Source organism: Enhydra lutris, unplaced genomic scaffold (assembly GCF_002288905.1).
Source record: "Enhydra lutris kenyoni isolate GAN:26980312 unplaced genomic scaffold, ASM228890v2 scaffoldscaffold13, whole genome shotgun sequence".
NCBI lineage: Eukaryota > Metazoa > Chordata > Mammalia > Carnivora > Mustelidae > Enhydra > Enhydra lutris.
The window spans coordinates 2,680,267-2,691,939 of record NW_019154097.1 but is presented as its reverse complement, the minus strand read 5'-3'; the positions used below and the strand labels follow the sequence as shown (position 1 = coordinate 2,691,939).

Sequence of the window (11,673 nt, the reverse complement as noted above, 5' to 3'; positions counted from 1 at the left end):
CAAGCCCCACACTGGGCTCTAGCATGGAGCCCAGTGTGGGGCTTGAACTCAGGACCTTGAGATCAAGACCTGAGCTGAGATTAGGAGTAGGATGGTCAACTAACTGAGTCACCCAGGTGCCCCTAGAAACGAATTAGGTGCTTCATTTTTGTATACTAAGGAAAACTATCTTTTTAAGTATTAATTTTTTATAGAACAGTCGTTATTTATTTTTTTAAGTAATCTCTGCACCCAACTTGCGGCTCGAACTCACAACCCCGAGGTCAAGAGTGGCATGCTATACCAACTGAACTGGCCAGGTGCCCCATAATAGTCATTCCTAACTTGGGGCTTATGATCCCTGTGGACCCACGGAAAACCTTCGAGAGGTTCATGAACCTCCCTGAAGTTGAATGCACAGGGTGGTGTTTGGTGTATTTTTCTAGGGAAGAGGATCTTTAACATTCCTAGGTCTCTCAGAGGCATATAGTCAGAAAAGATTAAGCACCACTGATTTCAGGTGGAGGGTCCCAAACCCTACTGCCAGACATTGGTTGTGCGTGCATGCCCAGGTGACCAAGCCAAACGTTTGGCTTGGAAAATTACTGAGTTTTCTCAAACTCTGTAGTACTCTCTTTCAAAAATCTAGTGCCTGGCTAGCTCAGTCGGTAAAGCATAAGACTTAAAAAATTGGGGCACCTGGGTGGCTCAGTGGGTTAAGCCTCTGCCTTCAGCTCAGGTCATGATCTCAGGGTCCTGGAATAGGGCCCTGAGTTGGGCTCTCTGCTCAGCCGGAAGCCTGCTTTCCCCTCTTTCTCTGCCTGCCTACTTATGATCTCTCTATCAAATAAATAAAAATATAAAATCTTTAAACAAAAAAAGTCTCTTAAAAAATCCCAGCAAAGGAGGGCACCCGGTTGGCTCAGTGGGCTAAAGCCTCTGCCTTTGGCTTGGGTCATGATCCCAGGGTCCTGGGATCGAGCCCCACATTGGGCTCTCTGCTCCGCAGGGAGCCTGATCTCCTCTCTCTCTGCCTGCCTCTCTGCCTACTTGTGATCTCTGTCTGTCAAATAAATAAATAAAATCTTAAAAAAAAAAAAAAAAATCAGCAAAGGATGCCTGGGTGGCTCAGGTCATGACCCCAGGGTCTTGGGATTGAGCCCCATATCAGGCTCCCTGCTCAGCAGGAAGCCTGCTTCTCCCTCTCCCACCCCCCCTGCTTATGTTCCCTCTCTGTCTCTCTCTGTCAAGTAAATAAAGTCTTTTAAAAATAAATAAATAAATAGTAAAATTAAAAATCTCACCAAAGGTTAAAGGTTATATTTTAGCTCCTACATCTTAGTTAAATCATTCCTCTTGTAGCTCTTAATGTATACTGTTCTCTGTTTTGCAGTGGGCCACCTGACCAAGCTTTTAGCACATATGAGGATGATGTACAAAGATCTTGGTTTCTGTAGGACTATCCCATAGAGAGTTGGGTTATGTCTGACATCTGTGGTCTCCTTGCCCTGTAGGCTCACGTGATGGCTCTATGGGACTCTGGGAGGTGACAGACGACGTGTTGACCAAAAGTGATGCAAGGCACAATGTGTCACGGGTCCCTGTGTATGCTCACATTACTCACAAGGCCTTAAAGGACATTCCCAAGGAGGACACAAACCCTGACAACTGCAAGGTCCGGGCTCTGGCCTTCAACAACAAGAACAAGGTATGAGCTCACCACGGAGGAAGACTCACTCTATTGCTTCAGCTTCTGGGCTTATATCTTGGCACTTGGCTTCTCCTTCCAAGTCAATACTTGCTAATATAGCTTAGTTCTGAGCCCATGGAGGATTGAAGGCTGAGGGTTGCTGGTGAGAAATTATAACTGAGATTATGAAACCCATCCCTTGCACTGAGCTCTGCAGTATTTCTCTGGAGGGTCCATCTTTGTGGGTCAGCCACGCAGAGTTACCCTAGGGACACTAAGGACACTTTGATTTGACTGTCTCTCATTTGCACATGCCTTTGCAGGTGCTCTATTTTGGGTGTGATTTTCATACATACCTCTGAAGACGATGGCTTTTTTTCTGTTTGGTATTCAGTTTCTTTTCATGCTTCACTGCCTCTTCTCAACCTACCAGCAGGTCTTACCTAATCATTTAGTCAGATCTGAAACTGGGGATATTAAGTAGAATGTTGGGATGGGGACTCAGAGCCAAAAGAGAGGAAAAGCTCCCAAAATTTCAATCAGGCCACATTTTGAAGGGTAGTTCCCTTAATCTCCTAACTTCTGGCCATAACTGTAGCCTAGAGATAGATTGAGATTCTCCACTCATAGAAGCTCTCATACTGCCATTTATGAAACTGTCCTTCATGTGTTTATTCTGCTGGAACTATCTAACAGGATGTCATGGGAATGATTGCATAGTAAGAGCTTTTGGAATCATGGGTGTTTATATTACTGCTGGAACCTGGCTTCCTGGGGCGTCTGGGTGGCTCAGTGGGTTAAGCCTCTGCCTTCGGCTCAGGTCATGATCCCAGGGCCCTGGGATCGAGCCCCGCATCGGGCTCTCTGCTCCGCGGGGAGCCTGCTTCCTCCTCTCTCTCTGCCTGCTTCTCCACCTACTTGTGATCTCTGTCAAATAAATAAATAAAATCTTTAAAAAAAAAAAAAATTTAGAACCTGGCTTCCTTCTTGAGTTCTCCAAAATAGCAACCTTAATTTAATATGCTGTCCAGCTGCATTCCATGGAGTGAGGTGATGGGCTGACCATCCCTGGCCCCCCTGCTGGAATCATGGGATAAGAATGAATGAAGAGTGGGAGGACCCCAACCTTCAGGGTCCTCCCCTGCTTACTACTATATATTAGTTGCTACAGATTGAAATATAACCTGTTTTTCATTGCTCTTGTAGGAATTGGGAGCAGTATCTCTGGATGGTTATTTTCATCTCTGGAAGGCTGAAAATACACTGTCTAAGGTGTGATGAACATGACTTAGTGGTTTTACCTGAAAATTCACCTTTTGGTTAACATACTTTTATTCTTCCTGAGCCTTTTCATTCTTATCTAAGTCACCAGTTTTCCAAGGGTCTGGGCATGTTAATGCACAGTGCATGGAACTCTGAGTCTAACATGCCTCTCTTAAAAGTCTTTTAAAGAGATCAGAGGGGGAGAATCTTTCACATTGCAAGGACTTGCTGTCTACAAGCAGTCCTCTAGTCCACAAGGCATTTAAGTATTAGCTTATGGATTATTGGCCATTTATCATGTTGAAAGGGCAGGAAAACCTAGAAGTTAGAATTACCAGCTACTGAAAATCAATTAAACTAAGATAAACTATCTCTGAAATAATAAGTAATGAGAATATTTACAATCTTTACAAGCAACTTTTGCACAGAGTGAAACCTACCTGTGGGTCCCTCTTGTCCCAAAGACTTCTGCTGCTTATTACTTCTGTGATAGACTCTTTCTCAAGAGGAAACAGAGTTCCAGGAATAACTGACTTCTTCATGTCAAGCAGCCTTTGAGCTCCACTGACCTTGGTTGGTGCCTTATAGGCACCCACTAAGGATGGGGTGAATGACAAGGATCCAGGATTAAGGCTGAGTGTTGTTAGCTGAGGTTGACCCAGTCCCATGAGTGTGCTGTTTGTGGTATGTAACTCCCATACGTATAATTGGGAAGCTAGGTTGAGAGTAGCCAGAAATCAGCCCCTTTATCTGAAGAACAGTGAGGAGGGTGGTAGCCGAGAGGGTCATGGCAGAGAACAGTGTGACCATGGCTGGAAATAACCTGTAGGTCTAAGCCTTTCTGCTTCTAATTATTTAATTCCAAATTAGTCTTTTTCCCTAATCAGTCCTTCTCATTACTGAGATCTTACTGCATATTAGTCACCCTCTCTTTCTCTTACTTAGTGGTGAAACAGGGCATTATTTTTGTCTTTTTGTTTGAAGGAAGCCCACGGAATTGGGCATCTAACTAAGAACACTCCCCTGCCTCGCTTCTTTCTCTGTTTCAGCTCCTCTCCACCAAACTGCCATATTGCCGTGAGAATGTGTGCCTGGCCTATGGTAGTGAATGGTCAGTATATGCAGTGGGCTCCCAAGCTCATGTCTCCTTCTTGGATCCACGGCAGCCATCATACAACGTCAAGTCTGTTTGCTCCAGGGAGCGAGGCAGTGGTAAGAGTCGTGGTATGGCCCCTGTTCAGTAGGAAGATATTGCAGAAGATGAGACCTTCCACCTTAAACAGCCTTAAAGATTGAAGGGTCATATAATTTTTCAGGGGTAGATGATGAGGAAGCCGAAGGCTAGCTGAAGACAAAGCACAAGCTGACACCCTGCAACCTCCCCCTCACCCCCCACTCCTCACTCCTGGGTGGGACCTATGTGGCATTCTTGGGGGGGGGGGATCTTCGAGCTAAATGTTAATACCTTGCTAGAGGAGAAAACAACTTGACAATGGCAAGACCCGGGGTATCTTGGGTATCTTGTAGATGGGTCCTCTTTAGCATATGAAAGTTCTTTTGAAACCTCCCTTTTCCTTACTTCCCCCACCTCTGGAGTCTATAATCAGCCACTCCTCAAGACCTGGGGCAGTGGCTCTTTCTTCCCATGGGTCCTGTCCCTGTGCTTTAATAAACCACCATTTGCACCAAAAAAAAAAGAAGAAGAAAGAAAGAAAAAGAGTGTCCCACTGTGCCCCGCCTTAGAAGTGCATTGCAGATGGGTTTTGACTTTAAGTTTCTACATTGGTTGCAGAACAAGTATAGTGATATTTATGAAACCTGGTGGAGGTATTTGGTGACAGAAGAAGGGAGCTTATGAACCTGCAAATGGCAGCAGAGCCTCAAGCCACCAGAGGCAAATTTGTGGCCACGTGAAGCCTTTAGTGGAAACCAGTAGGATATTGGTGGTTTTCATATTCTTTCACATATCTTGACTTTCTGTCCTTTGGCAGTTTTTTGCTGGTGCATTGCCTGAACAGTAAACTTCATTTATGCTAAGGGTTGATGTGCAGTGAGGGAGTTTACTGAGGGCGTGAGGAAACTTTTGAGGGTGGCGGATAGGTGATGGATATATTCGTTATTTTGATCGTTCTGGTAGTGTCGTGACTATATACATATGTTAAAACTTCAGATTGGAGGCGCCTGGGTGGCTCACTGGGCTTAGCCGCTGCTTTCTGCTCTGGTCATGATCCCAGGGTCCTACTTTAAATATGTGTAGTGTATTGTTTTTCATTTATACCTCAGTAAAAACTGAAGAAAATACTTAGTTTAGTTCTTTTTTTTTTTTTTCTTTAAAGATTTTACTTATTTATTTGACAGAGAGATCACAAGTAGGCAGAGAGGCAGGCATGGGGGGGTGGGGAAGCAGGCTCCCTGCCAAGTAGAGAGGCGGATGCAGGGCTTGATCCCAGGACCCCGGCACCATGACGGAGCCGAAGTCAGAGGCCCTAACCTACTGAGCCACCCAGGTGCCCCCTTTTTTTGCTTTTTTTTTTAAAGATTTTATTTATTCACTTGACAGCGGGAGATTACAAGTAGGCAGAGAAAGAGGCAGGGGAAGCAGGCTCCCAGCTGAGCAGAGAGGCCTAGCGGGGCTTGATCCTATACCCCAGGATCATGACCTGAGCCGAAGGCAGAGGCTTAACCCACTGAGCCACTCAGGCACCCCACTTAGTTTAGTTCCACTGGGAGTGAATTCAGCTTCAGCCTCCCATCTTTTTTTTTTTTTTTTTTTTTTTTTTAATTTATTTTGAGAGAGAGCACTCAAAGGAGAGCACAAGCAGGGGCCACAGCAGAGGGAAAGGGAGAAGCAGACTCCATACTGAGCAGGGAGCCAGATGTGGGGCTCAGTCGCAGGACCCCGAGATCATGACCTGAGCTGAAGGCAGTCGCTCAACTGACTGAGCCACCTAGGCACCCCAGCCTCCCATCTTTTTTTTTTTTTTTTTTTTTTTTTTTTTAAGATGTTTCTTTATTTGACGGAGAGAGCGAGAGATCACAAGTAGGCAGAGGCAGGGGGCGGGGAGCAGGCTCCCTGCTGAGCAGAGAGCCAGATGTGGGGCTCCATCCCAGGACCCGGGGATGGTGACCAGGGCCGAAGGCAGAGGCCTGACCCACTGAGCCACCCAGGCACCCAGCCTCCCATCTTTTACGATATATTTTCTCTGAGAGGACTCTTTATTTATCAAGGAATAAAAAGACTTAAGTTTGTATTGTACCTTAAGATTTCAAAATACCTTTATCTGCGGTCTTACTTCATCTTACCTGGAACCCTGTGGGAAGCAGGTGGAAAAACGTAAGGTTAGTGTTAACCCTTTTTTATAGATGAGGAGACCGAGACCCAGAGCAGTTAAAATAACGTGCTCAACATCATACAGATGGGTGGGAGAACAGCCATAGACTAGAATCCAGATCATTCAGGTTAACAAAGTATATTTTATCTCACTGTTCCCCTTCTCATGCAAAAATGTAGCTGCATTATCCTGGAAGTCCTAAAAGACACACTATGGATTACAATTTAGCCTCTCTCTTCCAAGTATTGTTTATTTTCTTTTTTTTAAAAGATTTTATTTATTTATTTGACAGAGATCACAGGTAGGCAGAGAGGCAGGCAGAGAGAGGAGGAAGCAGGCTCCCTGCTGAGCAGAGAGCCTGATGCGGGGCTCGATCCCAGCACCCTGGGATCACGACCCGAGCCGAAGGCAGAAGCTTAACCCACTGAGCCACCCAGGCACCCCGTATTGTTTATTTTCATGCAGATACTGCAAAAGTGGCTTTTGTTTGGGGTTGGTTTTCAGTTATAGTTAAGACACTCATGTTTCAGCCCCCAGAGAATAATGTGTGCAGTGAGAGTTGTAAGGGGAAGAATAAATAGGCTTGGCTGGAATAATGTCTGCAATGAAAAGCTTTAAGAGGGGCGCCTGTCAGGCGCAGTCGATGGAGCATGCGACTCTTGATCTCTGGGTTATAGGTTCAAGTCCCATATTGTGTGTAGAGATTACTTAAAAATAAAATCTTTAGGGGCACCTGGTTGGCTCAGTAGCATGCAATTCTTGTCTTGGGGTTGTGAGTTTGAGCCTCATGTTGGATAGAGAGATTACTTAAAAAATCCTTAAAAAATTAAAAATTTGAAGTATCTGGGTGGCGCAGTCGTTAAGCGTCTGCCTTCAGCTCAGGTCATGATCCCAGTGTTCTGGGATCAAGCCCCAAGTCGAGTGGGGCTCCCTGTTTAGCGGGAAGCCAGCTTATCCCTCTCCCACTCCCCCTACTTGTGTTCCCCCTCTCACTGTGTCTCTATCAAATAAATAAATCTTTTAAAATATGTAATTTAAAAACTAAATGAAATCTCTTTTTAAAGTAGGCTCCATGCCCAAAATGGAGCCCAATGCAGGGCCCGAACTTAACAGCCCTGAGATTTAATACCTGAACTGAGGTCAAGAGTCTGATGTTTAACCAACTGAGCCACCCAGGCACCCCTAAAAAAAAAAAAATAAAATAAAAAAAGGCTTCATGAGATTTTGGTTACTATTACAGGAGTAGCTTTCATGCCTAATAAGGAAATACTGATTCCATAGATATTATTGAGCCCCTCTGATGTGCCAAGAGACATCTTTGTATCCCATGCACTTATTTGATCCACAGATGCAGTATCAGATAAAGACCTCTGGCACGGTAGTGGTTTTAGGTCAGATAGGAAGAAGTCCTTCTTAACATAATGATTTGTAAATAGCAGATTACCCTGTTTCAGTATAGGTTGGAAACATACTGAAAGAGAGTTTAAAGTTCAGAAAGATGACTCCACAACGAGTCTAGGGGAGGGAGGTTCTAGGTATACTTAGGATCTTAGGCCAAAGGCATCTTAGGCATCATCAGGCCTCTGGCACTTCTCTAAGGCTTATGGAAAGGTTCCTGTTAGTGTCTGAATGGGCATTGTGCCACCAGGGTTCTCAGGCTTTCACATGAGCTATTCCTGCCATAAACACCTGGGAAAGCCACTGTCTAGTATGTGGAGGTGCCATGTGACCTCAGTGCCAGAGAAATACAGGTTAGCAGATTGTCAGTGTGCGCTCTCCCTACTCATTGCCCTTTACTTTTGTCTCTCTCAGGGATCCGGTCAGTGAGCTTTTATGAGCACATCATCACTGTGGGTACAGGGCAGGGTTCCCTGCTGTTCTATGACATCCGAGCTCAGAGATTCCTGGAAGAGAGGCTCTCAGCTTGTTATGGGTCGAAGCCCAGACTAGCAGGGGAGAATCTGAAACTGACCACTGGCAAAGGCTGGCTGGTGAGTAAGCCCCTTTCTGACATGGTTACTGAACAGTGACAGAAAAATTGCCTTCAGTCTACCCACCTCTTCCCACCCCCACTGATAACATCAGCCACCCACATACTTTTTCAGTGGTAAGAGGCACTCCTTAGAGCAGAGAAAGGCACTCTCCCTTGATTTTGCTTCTGTGTCTACATGTCCATGAGAAAACTGAAGCCTGGTAAGATAAGCTAGTTGACTCGAGATTCCCCCCAGGTGATAATAGATCCGGAAGGAGAAGGACCCCCCCCCCCCCCCCGCCCACTGTGGTGGCCACTGAATTACTAAAGAGTTTGGTTCCGGCTGTCCTGAGACTTTGGGTTGGTATAGCAGTTGTTCAGCCTGTTCCTGCCTCGTGTTCATTTGGGAGCATGAAGCTCCATTTCCCATGAACACCAGTCACAGTCTCCTGACATCAGGTCAAATGCAGGACCCTCCCCTCTTAAGACCAGAAGGCATTCCTGTCCCTTTCTGTCCTCTTCTCTGCCCCATGGCCTAGAGGTGCTAACAGAGTCTTGTTTTCTTCCCATAGAATCATGATGAAACCTGGAGGAATTACTTTTCGGACATTGATTTCTTCCCCAATGCTGTTTACACCCACTGCTACGATTCGTCCGGAACTAAACTCTTTGTGGCAGGAGGACCCCTCCCTTCAGGGCTCCATGGAAACTATGCTGGGCTCTGGAGTTAATGACAACTAACTCTCTCCCAAAATGCAGAGATTTACACTAACTTCCATTCTTAGTTTTCTTGTTTCTTTTTATTTTCTTCCAGTTGTGTGAGGCCCTCATGTTAGTGGGAACAGGAGAGTTTGCCTATGGTTTAGGCACTTGACAGGAAGCTCTGTACAGAAATCCGAAGCCTTTTTTGTTGTTGGTTTTTTTCTTCAGCTTTTGGTAATGAGAATTTTACTGTCTTTTTTTCTTTCTGGCTTCTCAACCAAACACTGTTAATTCTTATTTTTTCCTTAAGTGACACACACTCTCCCCTTTTGGTTCTTTAGGCTGGCGTACTCATTCTCACCCTTACTTCACTCTTGAGAGGTAGGGCTCCTTTATAATTATGTGGTTGCTGTCAGACTTTCTGTGAAAGTTTGGGGGCTATGTGTGTGTCTGTTGTGTGTGTGTCTGTGTGAGAAAGAGAACTTGGATGCCTGCAAACACTGTGTGTCACTGAAAGTACCTGGAGTAAGAATTACTTGTAATTAAAATATTTATAAAAAAAAAACAACTTTATTCACAGAGTCAGCTTTGGGACTAGTCTTTATCTTGTTTTATAAAAGTCTAACAGCACTGATTATAGGAATTAAAAACAGAAAAACAATCACCACCAGGAAAACCCTTTGAGTTAGATTGCAGGCTTCCTAGTGACGCTCATCCCAGGACTCCAGAGTGATCCGTCCCCTATCTAACTTCCCAACTTGGTGTTGCGCAGGTGAGAATACTTCTGTGTGTCATTTCCACTTTAACTTCCCATCTGCTTAGCCAGTGGCCACTCCCCTAAAACATCAGGGTTTCTATCTGGATGCAGTTCTGGAGGCTGCAGAAGGCTTGGTAGAACTTGGTAAAGAGAATCCCCATCCCAGTCTTCCTTTTCCTTCTTCAAACAAGACCTGATCTGGTATCTCAGGGCCTGGAGCAGGGGGCCTTAAGTCTGCTAACATTCACATACTCAGTCCCCTTGGCTTTGGGGAGAAACGTCTCCTTTGCCTTTCTTCTAATCTCCCCAGTGGGTTTTGCTTTGCTTTTCTAAATTGGGTTCAGTCCAGGAGGGTGGGGGTAAGCAGGGGGTCTATCTGTGTGTAGCGAGTCCTTCATGTGTGGAATGTTCATTTTCTTATTACAGTGGGGCTGGGGTTGAAGCCACCTCTCCCTCTGTTGGCTCAGCCCTGGGATGGTGGTGGGTGGCCTATAGCCAGCAACATTGTGCATGTGAAAGCATTGATGTGACTAGTAATTTGTTCCTCCCTTGAACTGTGTTTAGTCTGAGGTTTTGAAACTTGCAGGCAACTGACTGACCGTGATGTCCAGTTATTCCTTGCTTTTTACAGATCATGTTGCAGATAGCAACTGTTCCCACCCACCGATTCCTCCTCCATTCTGAGCACATACTCTGCTTCTGTCAGCAGCCTATCCTGGGGAAAGGAAAAGTCATATTTATTCCTGCACTCTAGTTTCTAAATTGTTCTCCCAATTATCCCCCTCTGCTCTGGGTCTAAGTGGGGTGATTGAAAAAAAAGAGTGCCTTCTCCTTGATAATGGGGGCTGGTGGGGGAGACAGCAAGTCCACCTTATCTTGGTGATACACCAGGTGCACACCACAGGTTCTAGAATTCTCATCTAACCTAGAGAAATAGGTGCTATAAACAGGGAATTAAGTAAAATGCTGGATACTATAGATCTTTTAATTGTCTTAATTTTTTTTCTATTAAACTACAGTCTGTAGATTTCTTAGTTCTCACAGAACTTCTATCATTTTAAACCAACTTCTATATTAAAAAAAAAAAGATCTTAAGTAGGATGTTTTGTACTGTTGCCAGACCCTCTTCTGTGATGGGTAATATGTTTGATTGTTTGAGATTTTGTTTTTAAAAATGTAGCACTTGACTTTTTGCCAAGTAAAAATAAATATTATTCCAGTTGCAAATTGGTTTGAGTGAGCATGTATAGCCAAGGGACAGCAAGAAAAAAGATCCCAAATGATGGTTGGAGGTTTACCTTGGCGGGGTAGGATTGCTTGGAGCAGAAGAGGAACAAGAGTTCCCTCACAGTTAAAGACATGTCAAGTGCAAACACACAGATACTAAGACCTGCTTGCTTCTGGTCCCCAGCCCTGGCCCAAGATCAGTTGCTCTGGGGACCAGTGGAAGATGAATATGCCCAGGCTGAAGATGAGCAAGAAGGCTGCTAGTCCTTGCTCTGAATGACCGGATTTGAGTAAGGTGACCAGCTCCTCTCCCCCAAAAGGGTTGGTGATAGGTTCTATCTGCTTCAGTGGAGGGTTCCCTGGGAATGACTAAAAGTGGCTGCACAGTGCCTAGGGAATAGGATATCATTTTTTTTAAGTTGGCACCACAGCTCCTAGCTGCCCTTTATAAGAGGAGGAAACAGTGACCATAGTGAATGATGCTCTTCCCAGAGCTTGTTTGGGGCTGTAGCTGAGAGAAATGCAGACTGCTGAATCATACCACCCATAGTGATGGGTATTTGCAGAATGTTCCATGGTCAAGTTATTCCTGGGAAATGCAGATTTAAACAAAGACCTGCTGCTTTACTTCCCAACCTCAGGTTTTGGTTACTATGGGACTTAACGTTTATGGAATATGCTCCAAGAAAGGTGACGGGATACAGGAGCGACCTGACTTAGGCTCCTGTCCTCTGTGCAATCTTGGCCTGCT

The 11,673-nt window shown here is 45.0% G+C and overlaps 1 protein-coding gene across 1 annotated transcript in view; it reads left to right on the top strand.

The window, feature by feature from the left end:
• The window catches only part of LOC111146026 (DDB1 and CUL4 associated factor 12), a 29,603-nt gene extending 18,703 nt beyond the window's left edge, over window positions 1-10,900 (top strand). Inside the window, exons 5-9 of the mRNA XM_022501396.1 lie at window positions 1,494-1,687; window positions 2,876-2,941; window positions 3,982-4,144; window positions 8,077-8,255; window positions 8,809-10,900. Of these exons, the coding sequence (XP_022357104.1) occupies window positions 1,494-1,687; window positions 2,876-2,941; window positions 3,982-4,144; window positions 8,077-8,255; window positions 8,809-8,967 (761 nt within the window). The 3' untranslated portion in view covers window positions 8,968-10,900. The remainder of the gene's footprint in view (window positions 1-1,493; window positions 1,688-2,875; window positions 2,942-3,981; window positions 4,145-8,076; window positions 8,256-8,808) is intronic.
• The last annotated feature ends 773 nt before the right edge of the window (window positions 10,901-11,673 follow it).